This window comes from Suillus fuscotomentosus, assembly GCF_016647785.1.
Source record: "Suillus fuscotomentosus strain FC203 chromosome Unknown F5891scaffold_15, whole genome shotgun sequence".
Classification (NCBI taxonomy): Eukaryota; Fungi; Basidiomycota; class Agaricomycetes; order Boletales; family Suillaceae; genus Suillus; species Suillus fuscotomentosus.
Window position 1 is genome coordinate 359,102 of NW_024539527.1, and position 20,766 is coordinate 379,867.

The window sequence follows — 20,766 nt, forward strand, 5'->3', positions numbered from 1 at the left end:
CAATGTCCTAGCCATGCGCACATCTCAGTCTTTTACCGAAACTGAGATGTGAGCCTTATATCGTTTTTCTCTTCCCTTTCATACAAGCTAATGTTCCCTTAGAATACAATCATTTGTCTAGGTGCCTATCTACGTACATCCAGAGTCTCTTATCAATACTGAGATAATACAATTGTTTGTCTAGCTCTCTTCCTCCCGCGCTCGCATGCCACCGAAAACGACATGTACCTACACTGGAACAAAGCTACAGCATTACTACTCCTATTGATCTGCATCTTCTGCAAGCTCCTCCCTCCTTTCCTCATAGTAATGACCCTAGTAATACTAATAATGATGCAGATGTGGACATGGACTGTAATATGCATGACCCCACAGTCCACTGACTCTTGCTCAATGCTTCAGAATGTCGTCGTCGACCGAATCCTCCGAGAACGATGCCGATGAAACCAAGGGCAAGGCACACCTGTGACAAGTAGATGGTGCGAGCGCAAGGGCAGAAAGGCAGGCACAAGGAGGATGTAATGTCGGGGCCGAAACCTGCACAGTATCAATGTTTCATTCCAATATTCTAGATAAGAAATCACTTACAGTATAAAGTCTAGCGCCCACGCAGACAAGCATCTCAGTTCTTTCCCAGGAGACTGAGACTACTCTTACCTTCTAGCGCGTTTACCTTCTCCAGAGGTTATGAGCCCTGACATGACCGTCGACAATACACTCCCCAGCACTACGTCCTCGTTGTTCAACGTCCCCAAACTTGCCGAAGATGGCACAAATTGGATTACCTACAAGGAGAGAACGTTGACGGCGATAAGTGCCCGAGGTTTGATGTGATATGCTGATTGTCATGCCGTTGAGCCGTTACCCTACCCCAAAGGCAAGGTATCAGGAGTGCCAGAGAAACCAGACGGCTCGGCTGCCTCACAAAAGGAGATCGAGGAGCGCGATAAGAAAATGGACGAGTACGACCAAAAGAACTCACTTGTTAAACAACAAATATTCAGTACTATAACGGACCAGCTCTTACTCCGCGTCCAAAAGTTCAAGTCTGCCTCAGAGGTCTGGGAGGAGATCTGCCAAATCCACGAAGACAAGACCGAGCTCATCCAGATCAACATACACCGTCACTTGCAGGAGATGAGGTGCGAGGAGGGAGGGGACGTTAAAGCCCACTTCGCCAAGATGATGCGGCTGCACAAGCTGCTCACAGGTATGGGTGCCGGGATCCTCGATACGGACTTTCACGCCATCATCCTCGGCTCCCTCCCCGAATCCTATCGCCCTCTTCTGTCGTCCATAAACGTGGCCGCCAAGATCACTAAGACCCCCTTATCCTCCTACGAACTAATCAGTATTGTAACGGAGGAATATGAGCACTGTCAGCTCACTGAGAAACGCCCCAGCAAGAAGGGTAGTGCAGGCACCGCAATGAATGCGTGAGAGTCTAGAGACAAAGGGAAGAGGTCAGCTACATCCAGCAAGGCTAGTGCAGACATCACCTGCTATAACTGTGACCGTAAAGGTCACTATAAGAGCGACTGCTGGAGGCCTGGAGGGGGAAAGGAGGGCCAAGGCCCGAGTCAGCAATGGAGGAAGGGTGAGAAGGGCCGCAACGAGACTGCAAATGCAGCCGCAGAGTCCACAAGCCAGGAGTACGCATTCGTGTCGTCCGACTTGGCGAGTGTTGCCAAGGACCTCAAGGTACCTGCCGATAGACGTGGGGCCATTGTAGACTCTGGGGCTACCTCCCACTTCTGCCCAGATCAGGCGAAGTTCACCAATTTTACCTCCATACCCCCCCAGGAGATCCACACAGCTGACGGCTCTAGTTTAAGTGCCGTAGGTCGAGGAGACGTCGAGCTGGAGCTGCCATTCGGTCAGAAATGCACAAAGGTGATACTAAAAAACGCACTGTACGCACCTAGTATGGCCTTTACCCTCATCTCCACGAATCGCATTGCGGCTGCCGGGATGGCCGTCCTTTTCGAAGGATGCATGTGCAAAGTCCTGTCCCAAGGACTGAAATGCCGAGTCATTGCCGAAATTCCGCAAGTGGAAGGTCTCTATAGCATAACGGGAGGAAAGACAGGTCAGCACCATGCGAACATTGCCAAAGTCAAACTTACCGTGAGTGAGTTGCACCGGGTGCTGGGCCATGTCTCCCAACCTGCCGTGGTTGACGCCATGAACAAAGGCCTTGTCGTGGGCGTGGACCTGGACAAAGACTCCAAGCCGGAGTTCTGTGAAGCCTGTGTTAAAGCGAAGTCAGCGCAAAAACTGTTCCCCAAAGAAAGCCACAACAGAGCACATACCTATGGGGAAATGGTCCATACGGACTTATGGGGCCCCGCACAGACCACCAGCTTGGGCGGATGCTGGTACTACATCACCTTCACCGATGACTGCACACGTCAGACCAAAATTCAGTTCTTGAAGCTGAAGAGTGACACACTCACAGCCTTTAAGGCCTATGAGGCCTGGCTTATGCACCAAAATCCAGGCGTCCAGCTCCGAAAAGTCAGGTCTGATCGCAGAGGAGAGTACCTACAGTGGCTCAAAAAAGTGTCCCAATGTTTGTAGCTTTTCATGTAATTGCTATACCATGTGTCAAGACGTGGGAATATGACTAAGCTATATGGAGGTGTTGGAAAGGTCTGCTTCTCAGCTTTATTTCGGTTTCCTATACTGTGGGAAAATAATGACATTATGTGAAGATATGATCATTTTAATTTGATGACTCATTGGGACACTTTTTTGACTTTGAGTTTCACTAATGTAATCCTTAAAATTCTAGTACTTTGTGTAACCTCCTTCTGCCCCAATCACTTCTGCCACTCTTCTAGACATATTCTCTATCAATTTTGGGTATTCCTCTTTGGTATTTCCATCATACTCTGCTGTAACACTGTCTCATAGTTGGAATAGCCCCTATGGTGAATCTTGATATGCTACAAGCAATTTCTTGAGTGATTCTCAGGGGTATTCAATAGGGTTGATGTCTTGGGTCTATGCTGAACATGATAGAATAGTAATATCATGGTCTGCAAGCTATTGGTGGCTGATTTAGAGGTATACTTAGGATCATTGTCTTATCACAAAACAGTATCTTCTTCATTAACTCGTAACTCCTGCATGCTTCTTAGCAGACACTCCTTTCAAATGAGTATTTACTATTCTGTATTCATCCTCCCCTTTGCTTCATAGAAAATTCCCACTCCATTTTATCTCATATAGTCCTATACCATCAAGTTTTCGTCTTGAAACTTAAGTGTTTATTCAAAATTTCTTTATCTTAATGGTTGTCCTATCTATTTTAATACAAATTCCTTGCCATATGATCTCATCCTATTGATTGTAAGCTTATCTAACTAGATAAACCTCTTTCAGCTATTAGCAGTCCAATATTTGTACTTGAAAGTAGCATCTTGTCTTTTCTTTTTATAGGTTGGAGACAGAAGAATCTGTTTTTCTTGATTATAGCTTTAAGATGGGCTGTCTTGAGAGTCTGTCTGACTATTTGAGTAGCGATAATCATAGAAATAATGGAAATAATCAATTTGGTCACTTTATTAGCATCAGTGGCCTTTCCAATTAGAATATAGTGATTAAGAGATCTTAAGTCTTATAGAGCAACCTTCTAGATTGGCTACCAAATAACTTAAAGTCCATGATATTACTATTCTATCATGTTCAGCATAGACCCAAGACATCAACCCTATTGAATACCCCTGAGAATCACTCAAGAAATTGCTTGTAGCATATCAAGATTCACCATAGGGGCTATTCCAACTATGAGACAGTGTTACAGCAGAGTATGATGGAAATACCAAAGAGGAATACCCAAAATTGATAGAGAATATGTCTAGAAGAGTGGCAGAAGTGATTGGGGCAGAAGGAGGTTACACAAAGTACTAGAATTTTAAGGATTACATTAGTGAAACTCAAAGTCAAAAAAGTGTCCCAATGAGTCATCAAATTAAAATGATCATATCTTCACATAATGTCATTATTTTCCCACGGTATAGGAAATCGAAATAAAGCTGAGAAGCAGACCTTTCCAACACCTCCATATAGCTTAGTCATATTCCCACGTCTTGACACATGGTATAGCAATTACATGAAAAGCTACAAACATTGGGACACTTTTTTGAGCCACTGTAAGTGCCGAATTCGACAAGTACTTGCATGAGCGCGGCATTGAAAGGCAACTCACAGTCCACGACTCACCTCAGCAGAATGGAGTGGCCGAACGTCTGAACCGCACCCTCGTCGAGCACGCCAGAGCCATGTTGCTGGCGAAGGATCTTCCAAAGTACCTGTGGGCAGAGGCCATTAATTACGCCACCTGGCTGAAAAATCACCTACCGTCTAGGGCGACACCGGGTACCACACCATTTGAGCTGGTCACCAAGACCAAGCCCAACCTCTCCCATGCGCGAGAATTCAGCACAAGGATCTTTGTGCATCTTGAGGATGCTGGAAAGTTGGAGGCCAAGGTGGAGGAAGCAATCTTTGTGGGGATGGACACCCAGAGTAAGGCCTACCGGGTGTACTGGCCGTGCAGAGGACGGATTTCCGTCAAATGCAATGTCACCTTTGCGTCTAAGGAGGTGACAGTGGCCGAGGATACCCTGAACGAGGGGGAGTCCAACGTTGTCATGCGGTATGACAAATATAACAGCGGCAACAGTAATAATAAGCCAGACGAACATAACAGCGGCAACGGTAATAATGTACCGATCATTCAGCCTATCCCGCCACCTGCCACCCCAGCCAGACCACCCCAACGTCCCACAACCCCACCAGCTCCAAGGTCCACCCACACCAGACCTCCACCAGGATATTATGCAGCCCTCAATGAGGGGGAGACTGCGTCCCTAGCTTTAGATTCCCTATTGGAGGCGTCAGAGTTGGATCTCTTGGATGAGGAAGGACACATTCACCTTGCATTGGCTGCCACAGAGCCAGAACCAACACTTCAGCAAGCTCTAAATGGTCCGGATGGAGTCGAGTGGCAAGAAGCGCTGGATTATGAAATAAGTCAGCTTGAGAAGTTAGGTATGTGGGAAGGGATGGACCCACCTTGAGGCGCCAACATTATTCCCTGCCACTTTGTTTTGGCCACAAAACGTGGACCCGACGGAGAAAAGCTCAAGTTACAAGCTTGCCTAGTCGCCAACGCTATGGAGTCGATTACTTTGAGATGTTCGCGCCCACCGCGAATATGACCACCATTCAGACGGTGCTAACGATGGTGGCTCAGAAGGACTGGGAGATTCATCAAGTTGATATAAAAAGTGCGTACCTCTATGCCAGTATCCAAGAGGACATCTACATGAGACCACCACCCAGATATTTGAAGCCTGGGCAGGAGGGGAAGGTGTTGAAGCTTAAGAGAAGCCTACCTGGACTGAAGCAAGCTGGTTTTGAGTGGGCAGAGGAGCTAGCGGGAGTATTCGTTGACCTGGGTTTTAGCCGTTCGAAGGTTGACCAAGCCGTGTACTTCAAACATACCTCGAAGGAGCACGTTGTCATCACGGTGTCCATGGACGACATGGCCGTCACAGCGAATCACATATCCCACATCACCCAATTCAAGTCCCAGCTTTGCCGATTCTTCAAAATCACCGACTTGGGAGAACTAAACTGGTTGTTAGGTTTGAAGGTAACGAGAGACAGGACTGCACGTATGATAACCTTGTCGCAGAAGGCGTATGTGGCGACTCTCGTCAAACATTTTCACTTGGCTGACGCCAAGAATGTTCAAACACCAATGGAACCTGGAGTTAGCCTCTCATCAGACCAGTCCCCTTCGATGCACGCAGAGCTGCAGGATATGCGCGACGTACCTTACCAGAGGGCCATAGGCTCCTTGATGTACGCCGCAATGAGCACGCGGCCAGATATTGCCTTCACCGTGTCATGCTTGTCCCAGTTTATGCGCAGCCCAGGCAGACCTCACTGGGAGGCAGCCAAGCGTGCACTGCATTACCTGAAAGGTACTGACACCTTCGAACTGACATTGGGGAGAACAGAAGGAGGACTTGAAGCTTTCGTTGACGCGGATTGGGCCTCCCAGGCCCATAGGCATTCGACCTCAGGCTACATTGTGTTCCTCCACGGAGGAGCCATAGCCTGGAGTGCTCGTAAGCAACCTATAATTGCTTTATCCACAGCAGAGGCCGAGTACATCGCACTCACCAGCATTGTCTGCGAACTCCTGTACCTCCAACTTCTCATCGAAGAGCTCTACAAGGCTCATATGCACCCCATCCCCATCCTCTGCGACAATCAAGCCGCTATAGCACTCACGTCAAATGGAAAGTTTCAGTCACGCACCAAGCATATCAACCTCCGGTACCACTTCATCTGTTCGCACGTCAAGGACGGAACGTTCAAGCTCCACTACTGCCCCACAGATGATAACATAGCCAACGTCTTCACGAAGGCAGTACCACGACCCCGTTTGCAAAAGCTCAGAGTCCACATGGGCCTAGCTTGCGCTCGAGGGGGAGTGTCGTCGTCGACCGAATCCTCCGAGAATGATGCCGATGAAACCAAGGGCAAGGCACGCCCGTGACAAGTAGATGGTGCGAGCGCAAGGGCAGAAAGGCAGGCACAAGGAGGATGTGACGTCGGGGCCGAAACCTGCACAGTATCAATGTTTCATTCCAATATTCTAGATAAGAAATCACTTACAGTATAAAGTCTAGCGCCCACGCAGACGAGCGTCTCAGTTCTTTCCCAGGAGACTGAGACATAAGTACCTATACCATTAGCTATTCGTATACAGACGCTGACACGACATAGTACTCTTACCTTCTAGGTACACGTTTTGTCAATAATGAGCTCTTTCCCAGGAGACTGAGACTACTCTTACCTTCTAGCGCGTTTACCTTCTCCAGACAGAATCCCCCCTCCCTCACTGTCATGCATTCAGCAAAATTGCTGTGTTGACAAACCACTTCACATATGCACATGTCTGTAGATTTCTGTGTCTCATGTAATTTCCCTTGCTCATTAAATACATAGCTATATCTAAATATTTTTGTTGTAGTCTACATGCCTCAAAAAATGACAAGTGTCATTTCTAAGTCTGCTCTGATGCTGCTGTGTGGCATGTGTTTTGGTGGCTTTCTGGCTGAGTTTTCTGAAGCTTTAGTGAGTTTCAAAATCTATTTTGAGTCCAACTTTTGTTTATGTACATTTGTTCTATTCTACTTCTGTGCTCACACTATGACCATGATAGTGCTGACAACAAAGGTTCAAAAGCAGGAAGACATTTGTTGAGAATTTGAAATGTTGGAAATTCAAATATTCAAGGACATGTCACATCAAAATAGGAGAGTGCAACATACAGCATAGTATAGCACAATGCAGGAAAAGCCCATGAGAAAAAATTAGACATGATTGATGACAATGGAATGAGGAAACGGAGAAAGAAACTTGGTGAGTTGTGAGATCAGAGGCTGTATACAATGGAGGAAACGACACATCAATGCAACAACACAACGAAAATAAATAAAAAGTAAACTAAAAAAAAGTAGGCGGGTTCGGAGAGTATGGTAAGAATGATAGAGAAATAACGGGTTCAGGAATACCCATAGAATCGTTGTATAAAATTTTCTCCTACGTGTCCCAGTCCTGCTCCATTTGGTGCATGTCATTGTGCAGAGCGCACGCCTCCAGCTTCCCATAGGACAAATAGCATGCAGTGTCCAATCAATGCAAGGTAAATGCAATGCGACTCATGCGAGCCCTGTCCACCCAATGTCCACCTCAGAGTAGTTTAAAAATCCTCTCTGCAAGGCTTGTATCACTTCGCACAAATCATGCATTTCTCCTTCCTCGTCGTCGTTACTGCTTTGACAGCATGTATGTCTGTCACTGCATGCAGTCCCCAATTCACAACCTGCCAACACGACACTGATTGCTGCCCTAAATATCTCTGTGCATCAACGTCGGTGAGTATGAGTAGTTGGCTTTGCATCCAGGATTTCCTATTGCTCACTCCATGCACCTCAATCAGTCTCCCGGTCAGAAAGTGTGCAATCATTAGGCTACCGATGTGCTGGTGGCCTGTCCATGAGCACATCTAGACGGTAAGTCGTATTTCTGCTTTCGCATTTGTGCTGTGGCTAATGGCACAATGCGTAGTTCGCCGCTGACTTGGTCAATGTGTCAGTTATTCCTAGAGTCTGGATGATTTTCCCTGTTTCATGGGCCGTAGAGGTGCCTTTGAATTAGTTTGAATATTCTATATAAAGAGATGCGAGGAGCAATTTCGGGGTCCAGATTTGTGCTGTGTCATTCATCAGCAAAACTTGAGTACTTGAGTGTCCATCGCCATATGTACATAGCGGCTGCAGCAGTCGAGGCGGCCACTGCTAACGGGCGTGTCATTTTCAATGTCTGGCATTCAACGTGGTCTCTCAGGCTCGCCCCCTACTGACATCATCATCAACGCATTTAATGCGTGTTATCCATCACTCAATTCAATACCTGATGTACGTACCTCTGAGTGTCCCAGGATCTGCCACCGTGACAAGCCGTAAACACCCATGTCGAGGTGATCTGAGCTGACATAATAGTAAGGCAAGAACGACCAGCAAATAAACGCCTACTTACCCACGCTAGCTCCAGAGGTAAAAACGACGACGGCCAAGTCACAGGCAAAGCAATGTAATCCAATAGTCGTCAGATTCGGTCCAACGTTCGAAACCACTTAGACTAAACCCGCTGTGTGCAACCCTAGTCAGTTGAAGGCTGCACAGATGAACTAGCCGGTCACGAAAAGGCTATAGAAGGGCTTTAAAGAAGTGGAGGGTAGAATTATTGGGAACACCTCTCACCGTTGTCACTGACGACAGAGCTCTTGAGATCTTCCACACTCGGAGATTGCGGACTCGGGACCAGTACTATGGGACGTACAAAATACTGAGGAAATCACCAGCTTATTCATATTGTTGCTCATGGCGCCAGTAAGAACCAGGATCCCGGCTTGTAAGGTTATGAGTTATAGTAGGCGGCGTGGTCGTTGTGAATGGAACCAACATATATGCCGGTGCCGACTTGGTAAGATGACAGGGTGCATTAAAATGCAGGTATGATGAAGTGGACTCACCGCTGTTGGTCTCAGACTTGAATGGCGAACACTGGTCCCATCAGAAACGTTGCATGATTTATGCGTCAGTCTCAAATGCTCCCAGTTGGAGTCAGAGTGGGGGCCAAAGGATGAAAAACCCAGCTGGGTATTGCAATAAAGCGGTCATAATTTACATAGTTTATCTCTTTACTTAATGAACTTCGCCATGAATTTTCTGTGTTCGAGACGGTCAGAGGCGGCGCAGCAATAAAATGTACCCGACGCACTTGTGGAATTCTGTCCGTAGCAGGTCGTTGACGAATTGGCCAGATTTGTCTTTCTGATTCGCCGCCTGGTTCTTAAATATTAAGTCTGAGACGAACAATGTTAGCAGAGGACGAATTGTAAAGGAACCGAGTGACTCACCGTCATCCCATCTCCGTTTCACGGAAAATGTCCCCGGTATAGTTGTATTCACACCAGGTGATTGTCCCAATGCCGCAGCAAGATTTAAGAGAGGATTTGAGGTAGCTATCTCAGCTTCTCGTGCCACTGCAGCACTCGCATTCTGTTCCCGCTCTTGACGGGCCTTCTCTTCTGCCCGCTGTTTCTTAATCTTGTCCAACTCACGCATCAACTCAGCGGTCTCATCTTCCTCGTCCGACTCTTCACTGTAAATTTCGCTGTCAAGGAGCAGCACTCAAAAATGAAGTCAGAGGAGAGACGCTCACCTTTCCTCGTCCTGCTCTTCCCCATTCTCCTGCTCTCTAGACTCAGCACCTTCCTCTTTCTCCTCGTCATCATCATCGTCCTTGTCCAGCTCCAGAGCTTCTTCCAATAGCTTCCTCCGCTTGTTAGCCTCATCCCCTGCCTCCGTCGCGTTTCCATTTGTGAGTGTGAGCGGTAGCGGTGGCTTTCCCTCTGCTTTTCGCTTCTTGTTTCGTGCTTCTTCCTCCGCTGCTAATAGATCCATGCGTAAGTCTCTCCGTGCGACGTCCCCAACGGACGTTTGTCCAGGTTGCCTATTGACATATCATAAGCTCCACAACTCGAAGACGGTAAACACGGAAACTTGCCGGAATTTGAGCTTCGTGTGTGCTGCCATGTCTCGGACAGAGAACTGTCGAGAGCCACCTTTTACATCGCGAGCTTGGGCAGGATCCCATGTCGGTCTATGTGCTGTGGACATTGTATCGAAAGTCGACGGAGTATGCGAAGCCCTGGCCTAAACTTAGCTGTATGCGACTTGAACAGTATTGACGGCGAGTCGGCACGAATTCCAAACTCAGCCTTTAGCTCCGACAGACCCAGCGCGGATCTATGGTGGAGGATCGATCTCGCCGAGATTCCGCCGACTGCTCTACTACCTACTGATATATGTAGGATGTTCGTGCGCAAGCTCCAAGCAGTTTCTACGGTTTATTGACGCAACCAACTTAAAAAACAGATCTTTCTTTGTGTTCTAGTTTTTCAATGCCTGGATCAGACTCGGACGCAGAGGACGACCAGGTCCATCAGAATGTCAATGGACTAGCCGTACAGTGACCTCGCAGATGCGCCTGACATCTATGTAGGTTACCTTCCATCATTTCGTGCACACTTGCGAGATACCAGAGCCCACCTCGCTGGGTCTATTCCCTTTTATGACGCCTCCCATCCCGTCCCTTCAACCGAGTCTACGACCCCTCCACATACTAACCAAGATAACATTCCCTCTTCTCCTGAACAAGTCAAAGAAGGCACTGAACCATCACTATACAAATCAAAACCAGCGATCTGGAGTTCCTCACTCGCTTCTTGGTCCCAATCAGAGGTGGACGCGTTCTTTCACGCGTTGTCGATCTACTCTCGCTGGCGGCCGGACTTGATCGCAGAGGCCGTAAAGACCAAAGGCGAGGTCGAAATTGTAGAGTTCCTCGTTACCCTGGATTCTTGCGCGCGTTCTGGCGTCACCGAGACCAGTGACATTGTGTCGACTGCCCTCGCCGCGGTAGAAGTATCAGATGAGTGGATAATCGCAGAAGAGGCCATGGCTGCCGCTCTGATTGTCGAAGAGGATCACGGTGAACTTCAGGAACTGGGGGCACTAAGAAGAAAGAGGGTAAGGGACGCAAAGGTGGATATGATCCCGAGAGGAAAACGGAGGCGTGTCGCGGTCGAAGTTGGCGCAGATGCACTCATAGCCTGTGAGGATTCAGAGAGGGATGATGTCGAGGACGAGCCGATGAGCGTTGAGGTCGCCAAGGGAAAGGCTCGCTTCGAAGAATGGCACGCGCGTAAGATCGCTGCTTGGGAACGAGATGACTTGTTCAAGAAGCTCGATGACAGTCATTTACAAGTCTTGGATGCGATGCTGCGCGAGGATGAGGAGGCACAGAAAAGGAAAAGTCTAAGCCGCGAAGGGAGTGCTGATGTGAACCCACAGGGCCTGGAAAACGAAATGAACATGAACGTACTCTCTCCTACGTCTCGCCGACGCCAGACAAAGCGACTTTACATGCGACGAAAGCGTGCACAGCTCCGAGGCGAAGATGCGGTACCAGTAACACTCGCGAGGATGAGACCTGGGAGGAAGGGGAAAGAGAAGGCAATCACAGTAGTGGAAGAAACTGAGAAAGAGGAAGTCTTGCCCTTTGGAAAAGAAATTGGGGATATGGTGATAATGGTTCCAGATCTTGCTGAACCTGAACTCGAAGCCGATGACGATGACGATGACGATGACGCCGGGAACGCGAGTAAGGCGATCACTAAGAAGAGCATTAAAGTGCGTGGAAAAACGCGTTACCAGAAAATTAGGTTCGATTTCCAAAATGCTGGGATCAATGCATCCTACCTCGGTGAATACGATATGGATCTCTTTCATCTTGGGCGCTTGGGAAAGCTCATGGGGTACGTCTTGATCGCGAATCTCATTGCTGTTTTCTCATTCATTGTGGCACAGGATATACAAATCGCTCGAGCAATGTCCAGAGGATGATGCTAGCACTACCTTCATTTCCCCAGATTTAATACGGTACCTTCAAGCATCAGTAGTTGCGTTCACGACAGATGTTATACACCGTGCGACCGTGGGGAAGGAACAGGATAATGAACTCAAGGGCCAGAAAAAAGTTTGGAGGTGTGTGCCACACCAGGTAAATAATATTACATATTTGAACCTCATCCAACTCACTTGTATCTCCGTGTCTGCCAGATAAAACAACCAGTTGTCGAACATGCATTAAAGACGATCGGTGCGAGAACCTTGAGTCAGCAAGAGCACTTTTCAAAGCTTCTTGATCGGTACGATTTATCCCCGGACAAACGGAAGTGCAAACAAAAATCTAGTCCCCCCGCAGATTTGCAGGACGAGCGAGCGAACGCTGCCGGACATTCTCCTGATGCGAAAAGCTATGAGATGGCACTCTCGCCTCATCGTGCAATATATACACCTGCATTTCTCGCTCCTGCCTCGTTTAATATCGGTGTTGTAGACACTTTTTTCCCGGGTTACGATGGATCGAAAGCCCTGATCAATGAGGATTCGCGCGATACGAAGGAGGGGTCGTTACTCTCGGACGAGACAGATGAAGAGGCTTTAGAAAATGAGTTGATAGAGGACGAAATGGTGGATCAGGTTGATATGGAAACTAGTAAGAAAGTCGAAGAGCAGCTATGGGCCGAAGTCGAGAGGGAGACGATGCAAGCGTAAGGTCGAAGTAGTAATATTTGAATGCGGATAATCAATTTTAGCTACCCCATTACTTTATAGTTGCTTAATAGTTATAGTACAGTACAAATGTGTGTCAAGCATTGACGACTTCAAGATGGGTAGAGTCAGATGTACAATTCTGCGCATTTTAGCATGTGATATGCATCAGTAAACAGGGGGATGGAATACGAAGTTATGGTCATAGGCGCTTCAGTTGCACAGCCTATATATAATACTCAAGTTGTGAGGTAACTTGTAACGAGGATGAACGTACCAAATTGAACTTGCGGTGTACTCAACTCTGAATTGACCTCGACACCCATGGTGACTAGGAGGCATAACGCCGTTGTATATGGAAACTCAAGTGAAGCCGCGTCATTGATTAGTGCGGGGAACTGCCATGATTCTGACACAGGGTAATGAGTCGATTTCACTTTAGATATCATATAGTCGCAAGTTACTAGTACTCAACCAAGGCTGAATGCTACTTGAGATGTACTTGACTATAGTTCTCCATAAACAATGATGACATTGAGTCTAGTCTGTTCAGTTGACTTCACGGAGATGATGGAAATGCGATATTAGCCAGTCTGCACCGATTAACCTACTTTCTATTCGGCGACTGTATCGAGAGTGTACCAGGATATAAAGCTTGTGTTGCCATAGCCTTTGAAGCATATCACGCATACAGGAAACAACATCTTAGTGTTATCAGCCGAGGCAATACCGTTTCGCAGACAGGATCAGTACAAGGCTACCCCAGCAAATAAGTAAATGCAATGGGCTAGTAAGCGTCGTCATCATCAACCATAATCACCTTTAATCTCCATCCTTGCCAATCGTCATCCGGCTCGTCATCAGCCCATTCAAGATCTTCATCACCAGGATCTCCTGCGACACCGTTCATCTTGTGATCAACAAGGTCGTCAACACCACCTAATATGTCAATAGCCTCATCTTCCTGGAGCTTTTTGCGCATGGCAAGTTCAACTTCATTCTCCTAGTTATCGTTGTTAAAGAGAAGGATACGAATGGAAAGTTCAGCTTACAATGTCAAATTCTGATTCTCCCTCTTCATATATTACATTTTCATCCGCTTCTTCAAAGCCACCGGCAAATGCACCCCACCGCTCTGGTGATGGACAATGCCAAATGAGTACAGAACCTTGGTTAGTCGTTGAGGCGAGTCGAGAGGCTTGTGGATGCCACTAAAAATAACAACGATTGTCGTAACCAGTATCATGACTGAGGAGACGTACATGAATATCAATAAGAGGTTCCCTACCGCCGTCCAAAGCGGTTGCAAATTGACCGTCATTTGAAATATCCCAGATGTATATTTTGTGCGTCGCTGGATCCGCCGCACCTGTCCTCGCACAAATGGTTCAAGTCGAGTCGATGATGCTGTGGAGCAATTTACCTCCAGCAAGCCACTCTCCATCAGGACTATAAGACATAGCATGCCACGAGACCTTGCTGATAGGATCATTGAATCTATGAGTAGGCTCTAATTCTGTTTCTAAACCTGCGCATTCGGCACCCACGATGGGTGAAGGATAAGTGGGGAGGATGAATTGCCTTATAGTTCGATCCGAGGAATTAGTAGCAAAGCGTCTAAAGACCGTAGTGTAAACATAATGAATATACCGAAGAATAAGGCACCTACCGCCCAACCTTCGCGAACTCCAGACTCTTCATGCTACCTGCACCTGTTATGCGATGCCGTGCGACCATCTTTGCTGCCATTAGATCCAATTTCCATGATAGGCTGCCAGTAGGAATCCTTACAATTTTCATTCTGCTATTAAACACAAGTACGTTCCCGGTCGAAGTCCCGACGAACACGTGTCTCCCAGACGGATCAAATCGCGCGGTAGTCATGATGGAACTGAGTCCGTACGTCAGTGCAGGTCGTAACGCAGAAACCAAGGCAAAATACCGCGCCCGTTCGTCGTCGTCATCTTCACTCAAGGCCTCGCACAGCTCCACTCTCGCTCTGTGCTCCTTGCGTGAATCAACTACATACGCCTCGCCCGTGCTGAGCAGTGCAAGTACTATGCGACTACGCTTGCATTCATCGTAAGCACATGAGAACAAAAACAAAACAAAACCGACGTGCACCTATTTCGTGGATGAAAATACGCGCTAACAACCGGTGCATCAAATCGTATCGTATTATACCGTTGTGGAGGATCCACTGGAGAAGCCAGATCCCAGATAATTACGTTCCAGTCTTTGGACGACGTCAGGACATAACGGGAGTTGCGGGACCAACTATGTAGATACGATCAATTGACACGGGATCACTGAGAAATGCTGCGTCACTCACTCGATGCTTGTTACAGCCTTGACGTGCCCTTCACACCACCGTATAACAGCGCGGGTGTCGAGATCCCAGATAGCAGCTGAGCCATCTGACCGGCCTGCTGCGACGAATTTGCCAGTCGGATCAAAACGAGCAAATGATGCACCAGAGACCAGTGAGGTTTGTACAGCGGTTGGGTGTGTAACGGTAAATGGGTCTTAGTACGATGGCTCAGTATACATTATCGAAAATGATGCGCAAGCATACTGAGTAAGGAAGCGTTCATGTTTAATTTTGTCCAGACGACAGTTTCGAGCTCTGAGTGATATTTAAGCAGAAGGGGAGTTGGTGCTGATTGTAGGTCACGTTGAACTGTCACGTCGCGTCTGTTCTCCAAACAGCGATCATCGAGCAGCAATGAGCTCTTCAACACTTTCTAATCTACTCGCGACCCTTGCCATTCCTCAAGAATTCTCCCGCTTTGACAAGCTTACAGATGAACAAATCCTTACTCGACTCATTACGTGGAAAAACAGTGTTAGTATCAACCTCACGACCCTTCGCGATCTGCTTGCGACGCGACATGGCATCCAAAGCCTACCTGTCGACGAGCAGGCAGATATTGCTGCGTCCGTAGCTGCATTCGATGGTCCTGGTGAATGGATCACAGATGATGTATCGTCTCTCGCACTACGTATGATCCCTTTATGACCAAGCTACCTTAACGGTGTCTCATTCTCATCGCAGCCATCCTGGACCCGCTTACAGAACCACACATCCCTCCTCTGGTGCTAACGCGTATCCTGACACATTATCTCAAACCCGCATTCTCTACAAATCCGCATCCACGGCTTAATTTGCAGACGGGGCGCAAGTTACCTCAACCAGCGGATACGCAAGATGCATATGAGGGACAGGTATGGAAGACGCGTATCGGAACTGGAAATGTTTTGGGATGGTGTTTACGAAACATTGAGGTACGCGCAGCGGATGAATAAACCTCCGAAACTCATCTCAATCACGTAGGCCAGCACGTATGAATCAATTTGGCACCTGATTCTCCCTCCTGTGATGACTTACCTCGACGATTTCGAAGCCCCTTACAAATTGCGGGGAGTGCAGCTCGTATCCGACTTGCTCCCTCGCGTTCCTCCAGAGCTTCTTAAGCGTACAGGAGTCGACGGCCTTTTATTCACAGTACGTCAAAATTAAAATTGAACTAATACGAGGTGTCCTATCATCATCTTTCCTGTTGTCACGTGAATTCCAATGGCCTTGAAAGCTGAAATTCTTGAATGCAGTCTTTAAGTAGTACATTTAATCATTTGCGCGATCCGTTCACCCCGGATCTGATTCGCGCCGCCGTTCATACCACCCTGCATCTGATTGATCTCATCTCACCACCATCACCGGCTCCGCTTCCCCCGACATCTGGATTTCCCTCCCAAGGCCGCACCATAGTTAAATCAGGGTCCTTCCCCGCAAATCCGGCCACACGATATGAACATTTATCCACACTCCTCGGTTCCTGCCTTATTGGCACTGTCTTCCTATATGCATATGCTGATCCTGAGGCCATTCTCGCAGCGACAGACATGCTTCCGCTTGTACTTGTCCACATCGGAATAGGCGCTGCTAGGTGGCTCAAGGTGTGCCTTTACCAAGCTAACTTCTACTTACGCGAATAACTTGCAATGGCTGGTCGTTTCTAGGCATTAATTCCGCAGTTGACCCATGCACTTCTTCCCCCGGCCGTTCCTTTCCCCACCCAGCCGCTTGATGTCGATTTGAGGCTTAAGGTGTCTTCACTCCGCGCACTATGTACTTGCATTGAAACTTGTGCCCCTCGAATGTATCTGTGGAAATGCAATATCACTGATGCAACTGGACGTGCATGGGCAAGTGCCATGGATATTGAATATGAAGGTCATACCCAGCTTGCGGATCAGAGAGGTAGGTAATTTATTCTTGGTTGAGTTCCTTTGTAATTATCGGTATCCAGGGGCAAGTAGCCTGGTATTGGAATACAAAAATCTTCTTCGAATGACCTGTGTTAAGCTGGCAGAAGCATGCCCAAGCATCATTCAGGTATGATATATACCCGCGTGTCATGTTGGTGATTCTTATTCATATCCAGGAAGAATATCAGCAACTTATAGCGTTTGATTCTGCGCTCTTTGATGGTCTTGTTGGCAGAAGTTCTTCAGCCACGACAGACAAATAACCCCTGGTTCTTTCTTGGAACAGTGTGTTGTAAATTACTATAGATCAACCAGAATGTCCGTAATCCAGTGGCGATATGTAGGTACACAACAACGAAAAAAATATGCGAGTGCGTGAAAAGCGCGTCTGGATGAAAATCTGCCAGGATCGACTCCACAAAGCACTGTCACGCAATGGCGAAAGAAATCGCCCAGAACCCAGCCCACTATGATCATGATGCTCAATACCGGGCCGATGCGGCGATGCCAGATTAAAAATTCAATTTGATGCCTCATGTCTTGCGGGTTCCTCGGTGGTTGGGGTTAAATAATCACGATGCAGGCTGCACGTGGACGAGGGTGCAGAACGGGGAGACCGTGAGGCACGCATTGGCACCATAAAATGTACATGGCAAGATGTGAGTCGCTGAAATGGGGTTGTGGGCAGATACATATTCAAATGATGCTCAAGAGACAGGGGAAAGCTTGAACGCAACCCCAGAGCTCAGCGTTCCCACGCAGCAGATTGGGTAGGGGCACTTTCCCAATTGCTCCTCACAAAGGGCGAGTGATTAGATGGGCGGCCTGCATTTGTGAAAAACGAGGGTGGGGTCGCATTTGCTTGAGAGGCTTGTAGATAAAATGGATCTGTGGTGGTAAATAGAGTTTGCGATTCAACCGGTGTGCCGACAATCGTGATAGGCGTGGGCGCAGGGGTTGGTGCGCCTTTCAACCCCGTGTAACCCCAAATAAAGGTTTTTGGAGACTGCGGGGAAGACGGGGTTATCATGTCCTCAACCATGCGTTCCTCATCCAGCTCGTCTGGGTCACACCATCCCTCGTCTACACTGGGTCGACGGGAACGCGGACAGATGATGCTGTTACTGCGCTTCTTTTGAGTGATTTCTACAGGCATATAACCTGGAGGCCATGAGATAGATGAAGAAGGTGTACGCGTAGTAGGTGTGGTGCAATGTTGTACGTGTGTGGGGTCACACCTAATCGCGCTCGCATTTCCATACGAGTTGTGTGAGCTGGACGATGCACAAGAGGGCGAAATTTGAGGCGCAAATAACGTCTGCGCGAGCTGCGCCTGAAAATTGCAGCGCCACGACGTGGACAGATAAGCATTTGTGGGGGAATAAGGTTTATAGCATGTACCTGGAGAGCTGCAAGGTCGATAGCCTCTTGACCAATGTGATTCGCATTGAGGGAGGCTACGAGGTCATCCATGGACACGCTCATGGTGAAGAGCCTTTGTGTGTGTGGCGGAAGGCAACGGAGGAGAGATGAACAGAGCCGTCATGCAGAGCCTTGTCAGGAGTATAAATCATTAATTCCGAACCACGTGGTTACTAATTCCATACAAGGGTAACCAATCTTTCGGTTTCTTCCGGTCCGTCTTCCTTAGCTTACCCGTCATGCTCCGTTCCAAACTGGCGTGTAATACCTGAGAGTGCTCCGAGACTCCGAGACAACATTGGCATGCATCATGATCATTGATGCATGATGGCATAACTTGTCCCCCAGCAATCTTTTCGCAATTTCAACGTGAGATCATTCACCTTCCTTCGCAGGAAAACTCTCGCATCACGCCAAGTTGACGCACTCGGAATTCTTTTCTTATTCAGACTTAGACGCACGGGAAATTAATCTTCTCTTATCGACTATGCTCGGCATCTACTTAACCTTACCACCCTTCTGATGTTCTGGTACATATGCTTGGTACGTTGTTTCTCATATTTGCGTACATGGTGACTAATACGTACGGTCTTGTGTGTGCTGAGCTAACCGTGCCGGTACTTTGTACGGCCCACGAGGCTGTCCCCCCATATTGAACCCTCAGAAACTAGCAAATACCATTTCCCGCGGACTGGATAAAGGCCGCTTGTTTATTCTTGGCTGTCCCTTTGGTTTGCGTCTTCCTGTGTGTCCATCTATAGATCTATGAAAGCTAGATTGCTCGCGTTGCCTAATTCGCTCAGCTCAGCGGCGGTATAGGCGGCAGCTTCCCGCTGGTGGATTTCTGGGCAGAAATGCGGACCGTCTTGCCTATCCCACTCTATCCACGAGAGCATCCATCGGGTCCCGTTTCTCCTGCAATAAACACGTTCTGTCAATGAATTCATCATGGAGTTACGGCCTACGTTCTGATTGTTCCAGAAGAAGCGCTGTGGCCGGCGCCGAAGCCCAATTAGGTTCTTAATGGTTATTCACGGTGGTTCCGGCTTAATTCAGTGTCGTAAATTCTATTGCAATCGAGTGAAAGTGTTTTCACTAAGTGCTTTTGCCATTGTCATAATATAAAATGATACTCCACTTGATGCAGTATAAGTGTGAAAATGTCGAGTTGGAAATAACAAGTCAATGTCATTAATATAGCAATTTTGATCAATAATGACAATCCCAAAAAAACAAAACTGTTTGAGGCTGAGCTATGGTGCATTTCACTTAGAGGCTGCTTACTTTAGTGCAAAATTTTATGTCCATCAAAAAAAAAAGACCTGACTTATTCCTTCAGTAGAAACACTCCTTTTGACAGTACAGACATTTCCTCTGAAGTGATTTTCATCTAAGATAGGACTCTTGCACAACCAACCAACCTGTGACACATTGTGACCTGATGTGACCTGAATGAATGACTCAGAGTAAGTATAGTCATACATCGCGATATAGAGACTGACATCTCTGTGGCCTCGTAGAGGTCTATTTTCCAATGCATGTAGACATGCTAATCATTACCCAAATCATTCCTATCATATCCGACTCAATATGTACCAAACCCAAAAACATCAGACATTGGACATCACATAGGGTTTCACATTGGACTATTGGATATCATGTGCACTTGTCCTACCTATGTCTATCGTCCAGTCTCATTCTGCTAGCCCCCCTAGGTGCATAGTTACTTGTTTTCACATCCCTAACATTTCAGACCATGTTATTACATGTATTCCCATAGTCTGCAGTACATCATGTCTTATTACATAGGACATCGGATCCGAAATATTGCGCTACTACTTTCGTCTATAGGGTTCTGGATTTCGATGTATCTACATAAATATTGGACTCCCCATAGCATCATCATCATCTGAGTAGAGCAGAGTCGTTCTCCGACACTTAGGGGTCAAACCCAATATTTCATAGTTCTTAGTTGATATTGCAAATATCATTCCTTCACCATCTGTATCCATCATTGTTATTATTGTGCACACCACTTGCTTTTCCAACGCTCACTATCACATCACTATTAGTTTCTGATAACCCGAACCCGATAACCCTAAATCCGAAAAACATCGGACCCGACACTTTTGCATCAGACATTGTAAATATACCTTTGGACATTGTTTCCTGTGCTCGGACTATTGACCCCACATCACTCACTGACCCCCAAAACTATTCCCAGACTGCAGACCCCTGGGTCAAATGCACTTGTCTCACCAAGTATAGCAGACTAGGCAGTGCAAGACCACAACATAAAAAT

At 47.4% G+C, this 20,766-nt stretch overlaps 6 protein-coding genes across 6 annotated transcripts; 3 read left to right on the forward strand and 3 right to left on the reverse strand.

Annotated features, from left to right (window-relative positions):
• The first annotated feature begins 7,778 nt into the window (after positions 1 to 7,778).
• F5891DRAFT_131185 (uncharacterized protein) lies at positions 7,779 to 8,276 on the forward strand. The gene is made up of 2 exons (XM_041370602.1): positions 7,779 to 8,102; positions 8,158 to 8,276. Exon 1 carries the CDS (start codon positions 7,833 to 7,835, stop codon positions 8,097 to 8,099), a length of 267 nt encoding a protein of 88 aa, XP_041228419.1. The 5' UTR covers positions 7,779 to 7,832; the 3' UTR covers positions 8,100 to 8,102; positions 8,158 to 8,276.
• A 956-nt stretch (positions 8,277 to 9,232) lies between these two features.
• F5891DRAFT_1163288 (Cwf15/Cwc15 cell cycle control protein-domain-containing protein) lies at positions 9,233 to 10,454 on the reverse strand. The gene is made up of 4 exons (XM_041365315.1): positions 10,158 to 10,454; positions 9,817 to 10,103; positions 9,373 to 9,756; positions 9,233 to 9,320 (listed from the first exon to the last, which is right to left on the reverse strand). The coding sequence occupies exons 1-4, from the start codon at positions 10,272 to 10,274 to the stop codon at positions 9,293 to 9,295; spliced, it is 816 nt and encodes a 271-aa protein (XP_041228420.1). The 5' UTR covers positions 10,275 to 10,454; the 3' UTR covers positions 9,233 to 9,292.
• A 104-nt stretch (positions 10,455 to 10,558) lies between these two features.
• On the forward strand, positions 10,559 to 12,876 carry F5891DRAFT_1214068 (uncharacterized protein; the record flags this gene model as incomplete). The annotated part of the gene is made up of 4 exons (XM_041369268.1): positions 10,559 to 10,594; positions 10,620 to 11,974; positions 12,027 to 12,219; positions 12,279 to 12,876. The coding sequence occupies 4 exons, from the start codon at positions 10,559 to 10,561 to the stop codon at positions 12,774 to 12,776; spliced, it is 2,082 nt and encodes a 693-aa protein (XP_041228421.1). The 3' UTR covers positions 12,777 to 12,876.
• Positions 12,877 to 13,555: 679 nt separating this feature from the next.
• F5891DRAFT_131239 (WD40-repeat-containing domain protein) lies at positions 13,556 to 15,438 on the reverse strand. Its single transcript, XM_041370603.1, has 10 exons — positions 15,349 to 15,438; positions 15,106 to 15,298; positions 14,898 to 15,050; positions 14,716 to 14,838; positions 14,565 to 14,664; positions 14,443 to 14,510; positions 14,197 to 14,390; positions 14,036 to 14,142; positions 13,826 to 13,984; positions 13,556 to 13,776 (listed from the first exon to the last, which is right to left on the reverse strand). Exons 1-10 carry the CDS (start codon positions 15,365 to 15,367, stop codon positions 13,561 to 13,563), a joined length of 1,332 nt encoding a protein of 443 aa, XP_041228422.1. The 5' UTR covers positions 15,368 to 15,438; the 3' UTR covers positions 13,556 to 13,560.
• Positions 15,439 to 15,498: 60 nt separating this feature from the next.
• Positions 15,499 to 17,683, forward strand: F5891DRAFT_1214090 (uncharacterized protein; the record flags this gene model as incomplete). Its single annotated transcript, XM_041369269.1, has 7 exons — positions 15,499 to 15,775; positions 15,829 to 16,058; positions 16,108 to 16,278; positions 16,383 to 16,730; positions 16,794 to 17,034; positions 17,084 to 17,169; positions 17,219 to 17,683. The coding sequence occupies 7 exons, from the start codon at positions 15,499 to 15,501 to the stop codon at positions 17,303 to 17,305; spliced, it is 1,440 nt and encodes a 479-aa protein (XP_041228423.1). The 3' UTR covers positions 17,306 to 17,683.
• Positions 17,684 to 17,787: 104 nt separating this feature from the next.
• F5891DRAFT_978323 (uncharacterized protein) lies at positions 17,788 to 18,527 on the reverse strand (the record flags this gene model as incomplete). Its single annotated transcript, XM_041376782.1, has 2 exons — positions 17,788 to 18,375; positions 18,444 to 18,527. 2 exons carry the CDS (start codon positions 18,525 to 18,527, stop codon positions 17,788 to 17,790), a joined length of 672 nt encoding a protein of 223 aa, XP_041228424.1.
• Between the last annotated feature and the right edge of the window lie 2,239 nt (positions 18,528 to 20,766).

Excerpts from the sequence above, each read along its gene's own strand:
- F5891DRAFT_131185 (XM_041370602.1), top strand. The coding sequence starts at position 7,833 with ATGCATTTCTCCTTCCTCGTCGTCGTTACTGCTTTGACAGCATGTATG.
- F5891DRAFT_1163288 (XM_041365315.1), bottom strand. The coding sequence starts at position 10,274 with ATGTCCACAGCACATAGACCGACATGGGATCCTGCCCAAGCTCGCGAT. Across the intron at positions 10,104-10,157 it reads CGAAGCTCAAATTCCGGCAA|CCTGGACAAACGTCCGTTGG; the intron begins GTTTCCGTGTTT and ends GTCAATAGGCAA. Across the intron at positions 9,757-9,816 it reads GAAGAGCAGGACGAGGAAAG|TGAAGAGTCGGACGAGGAAG; the intron begins GTGAGCGTCTCT and ends CGAAATTTACAG.
- F5891DRAFT_131239 (XM_041370603.1), bottom strand. Across the intron at positions 14,391-14,442 it reads GAGTTCGCGAAGGTTGGGCG|ACGCTTTGCTACTAATTCCT; the intron begins GTAGGTGCCTTA and ends TACGGTCTTTAG. Across the intron at positions 13,777-13,825 it reads GAGAATCAGAATTTGACATT|GAGAATGAAGTTGAACTTGC; the intron begins GTAAGCTGAACT and ends AACGATAACTAG.